At 39.7% G+C, this 18,649-nt stretch overlaps 2 protein-coding genes across 2 annotated transcripts; both read right to left on the bottom strand.

Annotated features, from left to right (window-relative positions):
• Positions 1 to 976: 976 nt before the first annotated feature.
• On the bottom strand, positions 977 to 3,391 carry LOC125465266 (volume-regulated anion channel subunit LRRC8D-like). Its single transcript, XM_048558546.2, has one exon. The coding sequence runs from the start codon at positions 3,389 to 3,391 to the stop codon at positions 977 to 979; it is 2,415 nt and encodes an 804-aa protein (XP_048414503.2).
• Positions 3,392 to 10,602: 7,211 nt separating this feature from the next.
• On the bottom strand, positions 10,603 to 13,265 carry LOC132206042 (volume-regulated anion channel subunit LRRC8D-like). Its single transcript, XM_059638303.1, has one exon. It carries the CDS (start codon positions 13,263 to 13,265, stop codon positions 10,776 to 10,778), a length of 2,490 nt encoding a protein of 829 aa, XP_059494286.1. The 3' UTR covers positions 10,603 to 10,775.
• Positions 13,266 to 18,649: the final 5,384 nt, after the last annotated feature.

Consider the following 18,649-nt stretch of genomic DNA (forward strand, 5'->3'; position numbering starts at 1 on the left):
AGGTAAAGCTAAAAAAAAATCGCTGAATAATCCTGGGAAACGTGGAAAATATTTTTAGTTCAATTAACTGTATCAGTAAGTTGTACAATTTATTGTACGCTTGCTATGACACAGTGAGGACAACAGTCCCCTAACATTTTAAACTCAGTCAAAATTTGGTTTTAGAGGAACTTCTTGAAACATGAAACCACTCTTACATCACTTGTTGCAGTTTGAATAAATTGTGACCCATTGCATTTACGTTCCCTGTGATGATTATAAATAAAGGACACATGCTATGTTAATATAGGTGCAGTCAGTCAGTGTGAACCAACAAAATCCTAAAAAGTTAATACACTTACAACAATTTTCCACCTAGTGCCTGGTTTTAAACCAGTTGGTGTCAGGTTACCAAGTAGGAGCTAGCGCAGATCAGCAAACTACAAGACTTGATTGATGGTTTATGTTGACCTCAATGTGGCAGAATGTTATACAATTGACCACAGTTCTGCTGTGATGTGAAATTGAAAACTCAAACATACATCTTCTATTGATAATGTTGGGAAAATGCATTTGAAGATAAAGAGTGGAAACAGAATGGTGGTTGCTGTATTCATAGATGATTTCTTTTCTATCACAAGGTCAGAATGTCTGTTTCCCAACAATTAGTTCAGCTTCATTTACTACTCCTGTAATAATTAGCTAACCCATACCAATCAACAACAGAAGTTGGATAGTAGTCAGGCTAGCGTTTGACAAATGGTACATAATGTTGATGCCACTTAGGAACCAATGTCTTTCTAACCAACAAAAATAATCTTTAACATGTAACAATATTAGGCTGAATGAGAGGTATATGTTTTATTCAAAATCTTTCTGTGATACAAAAGCTAGATTTAGTTCAAATTGGTTGATTGCTTTTTCTACATCCAGAATCTTTACTCATGAGATAACAACTTCTTTACAACTAACCTACCAACAGCTGGTGCTTCTTGTTCTAACTACCACCCATTTTTTCTCTTACTTCTAAAGGAAGTGACTCGATAATATGAGGCTCTATCACAAGTCCATTTAACTTCAACATTGAGCATTGTCCTATTTCCACTGGAAGCTTTTCCATGTAGTTTCCTTGAAGTTCCAGCTGAGATAGTTGGCTGAGCTTTGAGATCTTCCCACTGATGTTCGAGATTAAGTTGTTGCTCAGTTTCAGGGTCATGAGCTTGTTACATTTGAAAAGTTGATCTGGTAAAGTTTCTATTTTATTGTATCCCAAATCCAAATTATACAGGTTTTTGAGATTTCCAACATCATTTGGAAGCACAGAAATATTATTGTTGTGTAAATCCAAGTAACGCAGTTTATCAATTGTGAAAAGGACTTTTGGTAAAACCTCAATGTGGTTGTTATTTAAGTACAGATACTCAAGCTTCTTAATTAAACTAATAGTTGTGGGAATAGTCTTGATCATATTGAACCAGAATTTCAAACAGGATAACTTTTGCAAATATTGTAAATTGGAAACATCCTCAATTTTGGTAAGGTTGTTACCTTTAAGATCTAAGACTTGAAGATTGGTTAAAGCATAAGTGGCAGTTGGGATTTTATCCAATTCACAGTTGTGAAGTTCAATTTGGTTCAGATTGATCATTTTCTTTAAGATACTCAGACTTGAGAGCTTGGTCTTATCATTATGAATGCACAGCTTCAGCAGGTGTAATGCAACATCGATGAGGGCGGAGGGTATTTTAGAGAGACTTGATTTTAGGTAAAGGACTCTCAGAGAGCGAAGCCCCTTCATTGGTTCCAGTTCCACAGCTTTTTTTTCAATGGCTAGCTTTCCAGTGAGATACAGCTCCTTGAGGTCAATCAGTTTGTAGATCCAATCAGGGATTTCATCACGACTCACATATTTAACTCCCACCTTCTTCAGTTGATATTTCAGCCACATCAAAGCAGATGGTGTAACTTCAGTCACACAATGTGAGAGCCAGATTTCTTCCAAATGCTCCAGCTGAGTTATTTTATTAGATATTTTAACATTACTGCAAAGTTCCAACCTTAACACCTGCAATTCCGTAACTTCATAGACAGATTCAGGAATTCCTGATAACATAAAGAGATACAACTCATACTGGTCCTTCTTAGTTTTTGTGACATTTTGTTTCACTTTCTCCACAGTCCAATCATTATTTAAACTTAGCAATTTTAGTTTTTGCTCACTCACTTCTGAGAGGAATACTGTGAGACGTTTGCTGTATAGTGTGTCATATTGATCAATCAAATGCAACAAGAAAGCAAAGTCATTTGTTACATCAGGAATATCACTGAACTGGCTTTCAACTTTTTTCTCAAAGGAGTACTTTCTCAAAGGATTTCTGAAAACCCAACATATTGTGTGGATGCAAAGAATCCAGTAAATAATCACTAAACCTAGATACAGCAGGGCCATTTTACTAATAAAACGAGCAGTACTATAGGTACAATCAAAAGCCTTATAATAAACCAACTTTAGTGCATTAGGTTCGCATAAATTATTGAAGTCAACAACATAGATATAGGCTGGAAAGTATCCAATGATAATTAAACAATGTATTGTTTTGAACAATGTTTGTCCAGCGTATAATTTATAAATCGTGTCTTTCTCTTCAACATGAAGTCTAAATTTCCTTACTTTCTCAAACAAAGCTTTGGCTTGCTCTGCATCCTTTTTGTCCAAACTTGAGCCAGATACTGAAACATTGGAGTGAATATGTGTGGGAATTTTAGCAAGAGATGAATCTCCTTTAACACTGATTTCATCATTGTCATTTTCACTCGTTTTTTGTGATATTTTAGCTTCTTCCTGTTCTCCAGAATCTACACAGACTGCTGTGGATAGTGCTTTGGTTGTCCAGGGTGACTGAAAACATTTTTGAAGAATGTCAAGAAATTGTTGCAATTTGGAACTTGTTTTAGGATATGTGAAGCAGAAGTTACTGCAGATAATTAAGACAACCGTATGGAATAAAATCAGATAAGAGAAGAACCGAGTAAACCAGGGGATTTGACTATAGCACATTTGATTGACATACCAGTACTGCCAAATATACAATTTTGTAACCCTTCCAGTTTGGACAGAAATAGATGGATTAGATTTCGTATGCATATCTGAATTGGCACTATTATCAGATGTTTTTGGAGTATCTTGCAAGGTTGAAACTATCTCATGGTGTGTGTTTTGTTTGGCTTCATCATTCTCACTGTGAGGCAAACAGAAAGTTTCATCCATATAAAGTTGAATACTACATCCGAAGATTGCTAAAAGCAACATGATAATCGTCAGATAATCCATGAAAGTGTCCCACCAAGGTTTAAAGACCCGGTAAGCTGGTTGCTTGTCTTCCAAAATTGAAACATCACTGAACGAAAACATACCTGAAATAAATGCAAAAATTTCAAACAATATTTGAAACGTACATTTTGTAAACATTTAAGTGAAGGGTAGCTTTGCAATGGTATTACAAGACTGTAGCAATAAAATTATTAGTACAGGTGGGACTAGTTTAGTTTCGGATTATGGTTGGACTGAAGGGTCTGTTTCCCGGCTGTATGACTCTATGACTACAAAGCAGAGGCCCAGAGATATTAATTAAAATCCTACCACCACTAACCGGGGGAATTTAAATTAAATGTGATTAATTAATAAATCTGAAATTAAAGAGCCAATCTTATAAAGAGGATCATGGAATTACTGAAGTTAACACTACCCCAAAGGCAAACTGAGAAACAAGGATTATAATACACCAGTAAAGTCACTGACCTGCTTTTATAAGTATTATGTCATAACTTAAATGAAATTTCCTGAGTTACTGCGTTATACTGTCTCTTGTTGCCTAACGATTAAAGTCTGAGATCAAACAAATGAATGTTAGGATTTGAGTTTAAATTGTAACCGAAAACTAAAAACTTAAAAGGTGTCCATCCCTGGTTCAATGAGAACTGTGGGAGAGAATATCAGGATCAACATTAAGCACAGCTAAAGATTAGATGCCAACCTGTGGAAGCTGCAACGTGGGACTAAGCATGCTAAACTGGAAATGCCCCAGGTGTGCCTACTAAAAGCAGAACAAATCTAATTCAATCAATTACTGCTCTATCAATCTACTGTCAATCGTCAAAGAAGTGATTGAAGGGTTCATAAACCATACTATCAAGTGGCACCTATTTTGCAATAACCTACTCATCAATGTTCAATTTACATACACCCACCTCCAGATGTCTCAGTTGACAAGCTTTATTCCAAACATGAACAAAATAACTGAATTCCAGAGGTGAGTTGAGAATGATTGCTCTTGGCATCAAAGCAACTTTTGAATGAATGTGATACCTAGAAAGACTGCTAGAAAATTGACGGCAGTGGACATCAGGGAAATCTCTACTAGTTGGATGTATATCTAATATGAAAGAAAGTGGTTCTAATCATCGAACATTAATCATTTCAATCCCAGGACATCTCTGCAGAAGTTCTTCAGGTAGGCCCAAACATCTTCAGCTGTTCGTCAATAATGTTTTCTCTGACCTAAGGTCAAGAATGCTGGTCTTTGTGGAGAGTTGTGCAATGCTTTGAATGATTCAGAAATCTACAGATTTTGAAGCAGTCCATTAAAGTAGTCTAGCTTTAGTTGACATGTGACAAGTAAAACATTCACCACACAAACACCAGGTAATGACTTTCTGCAGAAGAGATAATCTCACCATCTCCTCTTGACATTCGCTGGCATTAACATCGATGAATCCTCTAATATCAACATTCCCATCTCCTGTGGTTCCGCACATTGATGACCCCATTGATCTTTAAGGGGCCCTATTCTTACCCTAGTTACTCTTTTGTCCTTAAAGTACCTGTAGAATCTCTTTGGATTCTCCTTTAACAATCTGCCAAAGCTGTATCATGACCCCTTTCTTGCCCTCCTGATTTCACCTACTGACCTTATAGTCCTCTAAGGATTTACATGATTCCAGGTGTCTATATCTGACATATGCCTTCTTCTTTTTCTTGACCAGAGCCTCAATTTCTCTAGCCATCCTGCATTCCTACACCTACCAGCCTTGCCTCTTACACGAACAGGAACATACTGTCTCTGAATTCATATTTTTAAAGACTGCCCACTTTCCAAACATCCCTCTATCCGTGAACAGTCTCCCCCAATCAACATTTGAAAATTCCTGTCTAAATCCATCAACGCTGGCCCTACTCCAATTTAGAACTGCAACTTTTAAATCAGATCTATCCTTTTCCATAACTATTTTGAAACAAATAGAATTATGATCACTTGGCCCAAAATGCTCCCCCACTAACATTTCAATCACTTGTCCTGCCTTGTTTCCCAAGAGAAGGTTAAATTTTGCTCCTTCTCGAGTTGGTTCATCCACATACTGAATACACAGAAACTTTATGCAATACTGGAAGAAACTATTGTGGCAGATATTTTTACTTACTCAAGACAGGCGTTTGAATTTGTCTAAATGTAAAGACTGAAGCTAGTGTTTTCAATAAACATCAGAATTTAATCTAATGGTTTAAAAAAAACAACATATGTTAACTTAAAATTGCAAAGTGAGTAAGACATGTTCAGACCATTTTGAAACTTGAGTGATATCTACCTCAGAAAAATAGATGATGTTCTAACGAATAGACTTAGAATGTTTCTATTGATAATGTTGAATTTTGAACTTTTGATTGTTTTCAATATTCCAATTCTTTAAATTCCGTTTGGCTGGCCTAGCTAACAATGCCCTCATCACATGAATGAATAAAAAAAATCAGACTTTGACATTAATAACAGATGGTTATTGATTGTCATCTGTCCTTTGAACATAGGACTGATCTGAATTTCACATTGCAGATACCCTGGTGTCATTAACCAATTGACATATTTTGTTATTTTGTTAAATGTATAAAATAGTTTAAAATAAGTGGGAAGACTGGTAAGAGAGACCAACATGCATTTATTGTTGGATCTGACCTGAAGCAAGAAATATTTAAGGGAACTCTTGTATTTATGAGTACCTATGATCAGATATATTTGCATATTTGGACTACGTCATTGTGGAGAATTAATTTGATTAATAGTAAATCATGATCTAAAATGGACAGGCTTGGTGAATGCACTAATATCGTTGTACATCCAGAAAACCAGGAAGCAATGCCAGAGGAGCTCTGCTGTTAGGTTAACAAAATACAACAGGCTTTAAAACAGTTTATTTGAAATATCATTTTATGCAGCTAAAAGAAAGTGTGTTGCATAATTCAAGGCATGAAGATTTTTCTTTTTTTAAAATACCATAGTGGGTACATATCCCATTTGGTATATTACTAAGCAATAGAGCATACTGCAGATAATTAAAGCACAGATCAATAGTCATAGCATTGTACAAAGTCCAACTTACACACTATCCTGCCTTGAAATTATATCACCATTTCTTCAAGTCATGAGATCAAAATCCTGAATACCCTTCTTAACAGCACTGGTTCAGGGGGGCAATTGATCATCATCTTCTCAAGGGCAGCTAGGGATGGACAATAAATGTTGGCCTATCCAGTAACACATATATCCTATAAACAAAGAAATTATAATCAATCATACATTTGAACTAGGAACAAGAGTAGGCCATTCAGCCCTATGATCCTGCCTGACTTTCAATAAGATGATGGCTGACCTTTCAGTAGCCTCAAATCTCGTGTATTCTTGATAACTTTTCACCTCTTGCTTAAATAGAATCTAACTACTCCTTAAAAATATTTAAGGACTCTGCTTCCAACATTTTTTAAGGGAAGTTCCAAAAATTCATAACACACGTAAATAAAAGATTTTGCCTTATCTCTGTTTTAAATGGGCAATTTCTGATTTTTAAATAGTGACCCCGAATTCTGAACTATCCTTCAAAAGGATAAAAAAACCTCTGCACATCTATCCTGGCAAGACCCTTCAGGATTTTTAATCAGGTTTCTCTTACTCTTAACTTAGTAAATTACAACTAGCTTTTCCTTAGAGGACAATATCCATTTCGGGTACTAGTCCAGTAAACCTTCGCTAAACTTCATCCCTGATTGGTGCTGGGTTCATTGCTTTTTGTCATTTCTATAAATAATCTGGATGTGAATATAGGAAGAATGGTTAGTAAGTCTGCAGATGACACCAAAATTTTGTAGTGGACATCAAAGAAGGTTACCTCAGAATATAATGGAACCTCAATCAGATGGGTCAATGGGCTGAGGAGTCACAAATGGAGTTTAATTTTGGTAAATGCGAGGTATGGCATTTTGGAAAGGCAAATCAGGGCAGGACTTATAGAGTTAATGGTAGTGTCCTGGGCAGTGTTGCTGAACAAAGAGACCTTGGAGTGCAGGTTCATAGTTCCTTGCAAGTGGAATACCAGGTAGACATGACAGTGAAGAAGGTATTTCGTACACTTGCCTTTATTGGCCAGTGCATTGAGTATAGGAATTAGGATGTCATGTTGCAGCTGTACAGGACATTGGTTAGGCCACTTTTGGAATACTGTGCACAGTTCTGAACTCCCTGTTATAGGGAAGCTGTTGTAAAACTTGAAAGGGTCCAGAAAAAATTTACAAGGATGTTGCCAGGGTTGGAGAGTTTGAGCTATCGGGAGAGGTTGAATAGCCTGGGCTATTTTGTCTGGAGCATCGGAGGCTGAAGGTTGACCTTATATAGGTTTATAAAATTATGAGGGGCATGGATAGTGTGAATAGCCAAGGTCTTTTCCCAGGGTGGGGGAGCCCAAATCTAGAGGAATAGTTTTAGGGTGAGAAGGGAAAGATTTAAAAGGCAGCTAAGAGGCAATATTTTCATTCAGAGGGTAGTACATGTATGAAATGAGCTACCAGAGGAAGTGATCGAAGCTGGTACAATCACAACATTTAATAGGAAGGGTTTAGCGGAAATGGGTCAAATGGGACTAGATTAATTTAAGATATCTGGTCAGCATGGACGAGTTGGACTGAAGGGTCTGTTTCCATGCTGTACTGCTCAATGACTCTATGACAATGAATTTGCATCCTTCCTTGAATAAGGTGACCAATACTGTGCTGATTGCATCAGCCACAGTCTCACCAGCCAATACAGCGTGGAGCTGGAGGAACACAGCAGGTCAGGCAGCATCACAGCAGCAGGAAAGTCGACGTTTCAGGTCAGGACACTTCATTATGATTCTTTCTTATTCTCCCTGCTAAAATGGACAATTTCATGTTTTCTCACATTATATTCTATTTGTACAATCAGCCTCTAAGCCAAACATCCATCACTTTTTGGAAGTACCTGAGATCCAGGGAAATCATCACCTGATTGACAACTCTGACTCACTGATCTTTTCTGTCAATTTTATTGATACAAGTTTAAAAGGATTCAAAATGCTTGAAGTTTCTGCTATTATACATTAATTATTTTGGATGATGGACGCATTTATTAGCATTTGATCTAAACAGTTTATTTTAAGAAGGTGGAAAATAATAAATAATTAACTTCTTCTACAGTTTTACTTACTAAAACTGCAATCGCTGTAGGTAAATGTTTCTCTATAGTGGCTGAATGAGCTTGGAAATACCAACATCTGGGGTAGGGTTCTTGAAGGGCCAAAATGGGTGGTTGGCAGGTATAACTCAGTATCGGAGTGGGGAGACATTGCTGGGATGTGGGGGGCTTGAGGAGGAGCTTTTGATGTTATTTTTCAAATGTTCTCCTCGTGCAGACTGTGGCTCACAATGTAGAATGGATTGTGAGCTGTGAGTTTAATAAAAAGCTGGACTGTCTCCATACACATTTGGGGTGGCACGGTGGCTCAGTGCCAGGGACCCGGGTTCTGGGGCGACTGTCTGTGTGGAGTTTGCACATTCTTCCTGTGTCTGCGTGGGTTTCCTCCAGGTACTCTGGTTTCCTCTCACGGTCCAAAGATGTGCTGGTTAAGTGGATTGGCCGTACTTAATTGCCCATAGTGTTCAGGGTGTGTAGATGAGGAGGTTTGTAGGGGATGGGTCTGGGTGGGATGCTTCAAGTGTAGGTGTGGAATTGTTGGGCTGAAGGGCCTGTTTCCACACTTCAGGGATTCTGTGAATTAATGAGTGTGGACTTGTTGGGCCGAAGGGCCTGTTTCCACACTGTAGGGATTCTATGATTCTATGATTCTATTTCTGAGACAAAAAGGCAAGATTACCAAATTCATACTACAAAACAAAATATTGCTGATTCTTGAAATATGAGATAAACACTGAAGATGTTGGAAATACACAACAGGTCAGGTAGCCTCTGTGGAAACAGAAATAAAGTTTGTGTTTTAGATGTCATGTCCTTTCATCAGAACTAGAAAATTATGTGGGTTTTATGTAAGTGAAGGAGGGAAGAGGGAATATGACAAAACGGAAGATCTGTGATAGGACAGAGGGCAGTAGAGATTTAATTGCAAAAAGTGCAAGTCCAAAGGGAGGGTTAGTAAGACATAGAAAGAAATGAAGGATGACAGGATTTTCAAGGGCCAGTGGGCAACTAGATTAAAGGATAGCAGGCCTGCAATTTCAAATTAGCATGTTGATTTGTGCATATCACCCCATTCACAAGCCATTTTCACAAAGGCTGGTTAGGGGGTGGAATGAGTACCTGGCTGCAGGTTAGATAAAGTTGCCATAGTCCCAGAGGCCGAGCTACTGACTCCTAACATTGCCATTGTCTTACTAGAGCACAGGGCTGCTGACTCCATTAGAGAGAGAATTGACTGCTGCTGGTTTAAATAGGGGGACACCACACGTCAGGTAAGGGGAGATATTGGGAAGAAGAGTTCTTCCTGGTAACCTCGGCCATGCAGGAATTGAGCCCTGGCTATCAGCATCACTCTGCATTGCAAATCAGCCATCCAGAACAACTGAGCTAACCCCTGCCTGTAGGTTACAGCTTACTAACTAAGGTGATTAATGTGTCTATCAAGGTTTCTCCAGAAGAGTCACACTGGACTCAAACATAAACTCATTCTCAGTCTCAAATTATGCTGCCAGACCTGCTGAGTTTCTCCAGCACTTTTTTTGTTAATTTATACGTTTTGAAAGCAATACAAAAGTCCTTTAAAGCCTTTTAAATAGAATTCATTGCAGATTGGAGTTGTACTCCACACCAGGTGAAACTTATTTGGTGTTAGAAACCTTCTGCTGGGGTGTCCTATTATCCACCTTAGCAGTGAGGTTAGTATCTGATTTCTGAATTATCCAGCAAGTATAATATCACTGTGAAGCAGATACATTCTACTTTGAAGCTAGACACCTTAATGCTACTCCTGATAATGTGAAATGTGGATTACTGATTAAAATTCAAACACAAAATATACCTCAATACCAGAAAAATGGACTCTTCTTCTTTAAAATTTTATTTGAATTGTATTTATGTTCAACTGTGACTAGCTTGTATAAGCTAAAATGTTTCAGGATGCATCTTGTTCAGAATTTCACCAACAGCTATTGAATCCCAATGTTGGATATTGCATCGACTGGGTTGTATCTTCTCTCATATTAGTTGTTTAACATACAGAAATGGCAAATCCTTCTTTTATTTTATTAATAGTGTCTTGACAGGATAGGCCACACTAAATTATGTTCTAACACAAACTTGTGAACTAATATTTAATCTTAGCTGAGTCTGTCTGCTTGTGTTCGGATACATTTTCAGAATATGTCGCTGTTGCTACAGTTAAAGTGGGTTTTGTTTTCTTTGGATTACCATGGGAAAAAGAATATTTGGTTAGTCACATTGTTTGTTTTATGCAAGGTGCTCCAATTCAGCATGTGACATCTTGTTGGGGGTTAATAGCCTGATGTCACTCATGGGTTCAGGATTAGTACTAATGCCTATTTTGATTTGCATGGGAAGTGCCTCAAGCAAGTATTCATCTATTATCAGACCACTCTGTTTCAGCTTGCTACACTGGGTTATCTCAACTGGGAGTTCGTCTAGGGAATTTCCTTTCAGTTCCAGTCTGGTCAGTTGGGAACACTGCTGAATCTTCCCACTGAGGGACGACAGCAGGTTATTGTTCAGCTTCAGGGTCTTGAGCTTTTTGCACTGGAAGAGCTCATCTGGCAAGGTTTCCAATCGATTGGAGCTTAAGTCGAGGTATTTGAGGTTTTTGAGATACTTGATGGACGAAGGAATGGCAACCAGGCGATTATTACTCATGTCTAAATGTTGCAACTTTGGAATAGTGAACATACTGTTGGGCAACGTCGCAATCTGATTGTTGGACGCGTTGAAGCGTTCGAGGCTACTGATGAAATTGAAGGAATCCGGAATGGCTTTGATTTTGTTGAAGCTGAGGTTGAGGGCTGACAACTTGCGCAGGCGTTGCAGGCTTTCGATGTCCTCGATTACGGTGAGCTCGTTGCCCTGGAGGTTCAGCTCCTGCAGGTTGGAGAGGCCGAAGACGCCGTGCGGGATGGCCTCCAGGTCACAGTTCTGCAGGTCCAGGCGGGCCAGGTTGAACATGCTGCCCAAATTGTGCAGCATCTCCAGCTTGTTCTTGTTGTTGAGGATGCACAGCTCGATCAAGTGCGGCGCCACGTACAGCACGTTGAACGGCACCTTCATGAGGTTGCTGTTGATATGGAAGGTTTTCAGGTAGCGCAGCTCCTTCAGGAATTCCAGCTCCAACCTCTTGTCGCCGGCGTTGACATTGCCGATCAGGGAGAGGGCTCGGAGGCGGGTCAGTTTGCCGATCCACTCGGGCACCTCCTCGTGGTCGGAGAAGGTAACGGACAGCAGGTGGAGCTGGTTGCCGAGGAAGAACAGGGCGGCGGGTTTGATGGTGACGATGCAGTTGACAATGCGGAGCTCTTCCAGGTGAACGAGCTGGGTCACCTTGGTGCTGATGTTGATGTCGGTGCAGAGCTCCATCTTGAGGGCCTGGATCTCGGTGACATCGTAGACCGCCTCGGGGATGCCGGTGAGCATGAAGAGGTGCAGTTCCACCTTGCTGCCCCGGATGAGCTGTTGCCTGACCTTCTCCGCCGTCCAGTCGCTGTTCAGGCTCAGCAGCTTGAGCTTCTTCTCACTGGCCTCAGACAGGAAGGTGGAGAAGTGTTTACAATACAGGGGGTCATACTGGTCAATGAGGTGCAGCAGGAAAGCAAAGTCATTCTTCACGTTGGGAATGTCACTGAACTGACTCTCGCGCTTCTCGAAGGAGTACTGTTTGAGGGGTGTACGGATGATCCAGAATAGAGTGCGGACACACAGTAAGACATAGATGGCCACCAGGCATAGGTACAGTAGCAACAGCCTCCGGAGTAGGAAGGCAATGCTGAATGTACAGATAAAGACTCCATATCCGGTGACCATCTCGGTGCCAGGCCGGCAGATGATGTCAAACGATACTGCCTCCACAAAGATGGCGAAATAGCACAGGATGATCATACACTGCAGAGTTTTCAACAGCAGCTGGCCCACGTACAGCTTGTAGATGGTGTCCTCTTGTTCCACATGCAGCCGGAATTTCTTCACCTTCTCGAACAGAGCCTTGGCCCGTTCCCAGTCCTTCTTGTCCAGCAGCTCGTTCTGCCTCTGGATGACTGGGATGTTGCGGGTGGTGCCACGGCTCGAGTCCCTGATGCCCGGCGACACTGGCTTGAAGCTCGCCGTCATGCTCTTGCGCTTCTCCTGTGTCTTGACATTGACATTGCTGCTGTGTTCGGTCACAGCGAGGGACAGTACGTCAGAGGTCCATGGGGACTCGAAACACTTCTCCAGGATGAAGATCAGATGCTCCATTTTGGAGCTGGTCTTCGGAAACCGAAACCAGAAGTTGCTGCAAATCATCAAGGCCACTGTGTGCACCAAAATGAAGTAGGAGAAATATTTGGGAAACCAGGGTACTGCGTGAAAGTAGCATGCCCGGTTGACATAACGGTACTGCTGAATGTCCAGGTTGGTTTTGCCCTCGGTGACTGCATAGACAGCATCTCTATGTGAGAGCCGAGCGAAATCGCGAATGCCTGTAACATTATAGGCAGCAAAAGCTTGCTCTTCCATGGTTGAGTTGTCTTCGGGATATGACTGGCTACTGTTGTCTGAGGAAGTATCCTCGATTGGCAGACAAACCGTTTTGTCCTTGTATATCTGCGTGGTGCCTCCAAACACAGCAATCATCAACATGATTATGGCCAGATAATCCATGAAAGTGTCCCACCAGGGCTTGAAGATTCGGAAAGATGGAGGGGCTTTGCTCACTGAAGAAAGTTCCTCGAAGGAAAACATACCTGAACACACAGAAGAAGAGGCACATTATTCTTAGGATTCATTCTTGAATTTGGGTAGGGAAATTGTCAAACACAGAATGGAATGGACCAAATCTGTCACCAACCACAAGGAAATGGAGAAATGAGAACCAGGTTGCCCCAGCTGTGGTGATACTCTTCCCTGTTCTGAGTCCTAAAGTTAAGTAACACTGCAAAACCTCAGCACAAAAATAATCAAGACTGGTATGCCAGTACCGAAGGAGTGCTGCACTGTTGGAGATGCTACGTTTTGGATGTGGCATTAAACAAAGGTCCCATCTGCTAACTCCAGCAAATGCAAAAGATTCAAAGGCATTATTTCAAAGAAGAGCAAATAAATTCTTCACTGTGTCCACACCCATTTTTATCCCTAATCTAACAGCACAAAAACAGATTATCTGGTTACTCTCACATTTTGTTTGTGGTATACAAATTGGCTGTTGCATTGTCTAAATTACAAGTGACTTCAGTTCAAAAGTTCTTCATTGGCTGTAAAACATTTTGAGATGTCCCATGGTTATGAAAGGTTATACAAATGCAAGTCTTCTTTTCAATACCTAAAATATGATGCTTTTTACAAATTATAAAGTTTGCTTGGCTAGTATTTTTCTTAAAAGCTAATACAGCTATCAATAACAATTTATAATTATGTTTATGTAGTGGGTCTTAAAATAGAAACAAAAACTAGGGTGGTCCAAAGAAGGGTTACCAAACAAAAGCCAACACTGAACCTGCTAGGTAAAGGTAAAGTCACCATTGTTTTAGCAGACCATAGCGTGGCTCTCTCTCTCATTACAGAGAGAGAGTGAAAAAGCTATGCATAGATACTTTGATATTTCAGAGTTATGTGATTTGAACAAGTTATTTGGATTCTGTCACTGAACGAGGTCGGTGTGGTTGAGAGAACATTGGTCTCAAAAATTACGTTAAAGAAATCAACTCTTTCTCCCAGCAGAAACGCTAGAAACATACCAACACAAATTTGTATCTTTTAAGAATGAAAAGAATCACTTTGTCTCATTTTCAACCAAAAACACTAACCTGGATGTCAGTAATCCATCCTATCTACTCCATAATGAATGTTTAATTTGTCGTTTAACCAGAGGGTCACCACACATCAAGTGAGGGGCAAGGTTGGCCTTCATGTGAACTGCAGTTGGTACTGGAATCGCACCCACAATGTTGGGTGTCACTTTGCATTGCAAACCAGCTAATCAGCAACTGAGCTGACCAATCACCTAACCTGATAAGGAGCTACTAAGATGATCAAAATCTTGGTAAAGAAATTGGTTTCAAGGAGCATCTTAGATGAGGCCAAAGATACAGAGAGGCATAGAAGTGAAGGGAAACAATTCCATAGCTTACAACCTCAGCAACTGAAAACACAGACACCAATGATGAATTGATGAAAATCTGAAAAGCGTGACAGCCAGACTTAGAAGAGTGTAAAGATCTTGCAAGGATGCAAGTTACATGACTAGGGAGGCATGCAAGGGCCATGGAGAAACCTGGCTCAAGAATGAGAATTTTAAAATGAAGGCAGCAATCATAGGTCAACTAACATGGGGATCATGGGAAACTGGGACTTAATGTGAATTATGATAGCGCAGCAGAATTTTAGATGAGCTGAAAATTATGTTGAGTGCAAAATGAAGGCCACCTAGGAGCTCATTGAATTAGGCAAATCTACAGGTGTTAAAACAAAGACATAGATGAGGGTTTCAGCAGAAGATGAGCTGAGGTAGGGGCAGAGATGGGAACTATAGAAGTGGAAATATGTGGTTTTGGTCATGGGAAGAATATGGGCCCAGTTGCTCAGTTAAGGTTCAAAGAAGACACCAAACGTTTGATTCAATACCAGTGCCAAGGGATCGGATGGTGTCAGTGACTAATGCATAAGGGTTAGTTGTGGAGGTCAAAGATGATGACTGTTCTTAAAATATGAAAATACCACTGACTATGCAGTAGCTAAGACAGGATGTATTATTGACATCATCATAGTGTTTTTGTTTGAAGATGAGACAAAGTAATTCTTCTCACTCTTAAAAGATACAAGTTTGCATTGAGAAAGATAGCAGGAACTGGAGATGCTGGAGAATCTGAGGTAACAAGGTGTAGAGCTGGATGAACACAGCAGACCAAGCAGCATCATAGGAGCAGGAAAGCTGATGTTTCGGGTCTAGACCCTTCTTCAGAAAGGGTCTAGGCCCGAAACGTAAGCTTTCCTGCTCCTATGATGCTGTTTGGCCTGCTGTGTTCATCCAGCTCTACACATTATTATCTCAAATTTGTATTGATATGCTTTTAGAGTTTCTACTGGGAGAAAGAGTTGATTTCTTTAAGTTAATTTTTTGGGTTCAATGTCGATTCATCCACATGGATCTTGTTTAATGACACAATTTGAATAACTTGTTTAAATCACATAACTTTGAAATATTGAAGTATTTGTGCATACCTTTTTCACATTTTGACACTGAAGTTCTGAAATGTAACTGATTGTACAGTAAGCCATATTTAATCATCCTATTTTTCCTTTAGTGTTTATAATTCAACAGCAGTATCACCTATTGCACTTTTCAAACCATTAAACTTCAGATTTTCTGTTCCTTATCTGATAAAAGTCATCATGTTCTTAATTCATTTGACTCAATTAATTTCAATGTAATCTCTAAATATGGATTCTTTGTAAATTTTGGATTGATATAAGTATTTTAAAATCATATCTATTATCAACAGTGATGATAAGGAAAAGGGAAACATTTGAGGTTGATAATCCTGCCCCCTAATAAAACATCTGATAAGTATGGTTTCATAAATTGCTGAGTAAATACAGACTAAAGTGTGAAACAAGAAAAAGTAAATATTTATCAGCACATTCATTGTAATTAGAAATATAATTACCTTCTTGTCTCTGTTTTTTTTAACTTCTCTGTTTTTGTCTGAATGTTGACTGTCATGGAAGTACAATTCTATTGGTGTCTACAACCTTTTAGCACCTCATCCATATGGTCTTTCTCAACATTGAATGTTGGTAGACTATTTGACTGTGGCAGTATCACATCCTGTGTCTGCCTTTTGTCGAATCACCAAGTTTGACCAATACTCACCCTCTTCCATACAAATAAACTGCTTATTTTTGTGAATTTTTCAAAATTGTTTTAACATACTTCTGGTCTCCTAAAATTTCCTGTTTCTGTAACTCAGTATATTCCTCTTTCCTAACCAAATATTTGTAAAGTGTTCATCTATGTGAAGGGCATTATGATAAGTTGCTCTTAATTGCACTGTTGAGCTGAAAAAGGTCTTATCTATCTAAAGAATTCTGCCTGCATTCAAAGAACTTTACATACATGCTCAAACCTATTGTATTTAGAATGCCTTTTATGACATTGACATAAGAAAATTAGAATCAGGAAATGAAGTAGGTCAGAGATAATGGGAACTGCAAATGCTGGAGAATCCAAGATAACAGTGTGGAACTAGATGAACAAAGCAGGCCAAGCAGCATCTCAGGAGCACAAAAGCTGAGGTGAGGGTCTAGGCCTGAAGATTCAGTGAAGTAGGTCATTTGGTTCATTGAACTTGCTCTAACATTCAACAAGATCATAGCTAATCTGAACTTGGTCTCATCTCTAATTACCTGGCCATCTCCCATAACCTTTGAGTCTTTTGTAGTTCAGAAATATGTTTATCTTAGCGTGAGTTGAATGAGCCAGAGTTGTCAATGTTTATGTTCTTGTGTATTTTTCTGCTTTCTTGCTGAAGGTACAAGTCTGTTTTAAGTTATTGTCTTCCTATTTACTTGTTACTTGCTGGGACTAATACAATGTCTGATCAACAGCACAGGTGGGAGGGAGCCCTGCTTTTTCCTTCATGGTCCAACCTTACTGATCTGTAGCAGTCCTTAGAAGGTTTACTTTTTCCTAATTCTTTCCCATGGGAAGTGCCTCAATGCCCATCGGTCTTTTTCTCAACAGTATGGCCAACCATTGGAAACTTGGTGGTGACCTCCATTACCCCTAAGGATTACTATTCTATTTTCAATAGTCTTACAACTTCACATTTGCAGAAACAAAAATTATAATAGCAATTTGTCTCACTTTTTTATTTCAAAAGGATCCCCTAGCTCACTGGATATAAAATTACATGCATGATATTCACTTAACACAATTCCATTTGATCTTTCACCTGCTTTTCATGAAAGGGAAAATGCAGTGTTACAGGGCAAAAGGCAAGAAATGGAATCATTCAGAGAGCCAGTGCAGACACAACAGATCAAATGCCCTCCTGTGTTGCACTGTGGTATTTCGTCCCCTTATTAAACTTCTTTCTGGAGTATTAACACAGCATGATAATTGAGTCTGATAGACATAGGTAATTTTTCTCTGCCTTATTTTGAGGATGTTGGTGTAGTTTGGGGTGTAGTTCTGTCAATGCCAAATGCCATCCAGTCTTATCCAAAAGTCCATTCTTCAAGCATCAGCCTAGATGGTATCATAGCAAGCTGTTGAACCATGAGGAGTATCAAAGGTCTCTATTTCCAGCTTAAGCTGATGATCATACACATACAGTTTGTCAACAAGGTCCCTTAAGGAATGAAAATGGTTGATTTTTACTCTCACTAGTCTAGTAACTTTGAAGCTAGTTGTAGTATGCCATGGAGTTGTTTTGCCTGAGATCAGATAAATCAGCCCTCCACTGGCTTGGACCAGGGATCTCCAAGCTTTTGTAGACTAGGTGATGCATATGCCTCACAGTAGTTAGGCAGAAGAAGGCGGCTAAACCAACACTAATGGGCGGCATGGTGGCTGAGTGGTTAGCATTGCAGCTTCACAGTGCCAGGGACCCAGGTTTGATTCCAGCCTCAGGTGACTGTCTGTACAGAGTTTGCACATGCTCCCTGTGTCTGCATGGGTTTCCTCTGGGAGCTCTGGTTTCTTCCCACAGTCCAAAGATATGCAGGCTAGGTGGATTGGCTATGCTAAATTGCCTGTAGTTGTTCAGGAGTGTATAGGTTATAGGGGGATGGGTCTGGGTGAGATGCTGCAAGGGTCCATGTGGACTTGTTGGGCCAGAGGGCCTATTTCCACAGTGTAGGAATTCTATTCTATGTGAAAGCACTGTTAAGCCAGACATTCACACCAAAAACCAAGGGAGTATTCTGATCACTGTTTTACAATAGTACACTCATAAATCCAACAGCTCTGACTGACATAGATTTAAGGACTGAAAACTAGGGATATTCAGAAAGATGCTGTCATTTGAGAGCTGGACAACAAAAGATATATACCTCAATGGGCTTTTGTCATCTATAACTTTTCCATGTTCTGCAATGTACCAAGCTTACGTGGTAAAGATACAGAA

This window comes from Stegostoma tigrinum, chromosome 29, assembly GCF_030684315.1.
Source record: "Stegostoma tigrinum isolate sSteTig4 chromosome 29, sSteTig4.hap1, whole genome shotgun sequence".
NCBI classification, from domain to species: Eukaryota; Metazoa; Chordata; class Chondrichthyes; order Orectolobiformes; family Stegostomatidae; genus Stegostoma; species Stegostoma tigrinum.

Coding starts and splice junctions, on each gene's coding strand:
- LOC132206042 (XM_059638303.1), bottom strand. CDS start 13,265: ATGTTTTCCTTCGAGGAACTTTCTTCAGTGAGCAAAGCCCCTCCATCT.
- LOC125465266 (XM_048558546.2), bottom strand. CDS start 3,391: ATGTTTTCGTTCAGTGATGTTTCAATTTTGGAAGACAAGCAACCAGCT.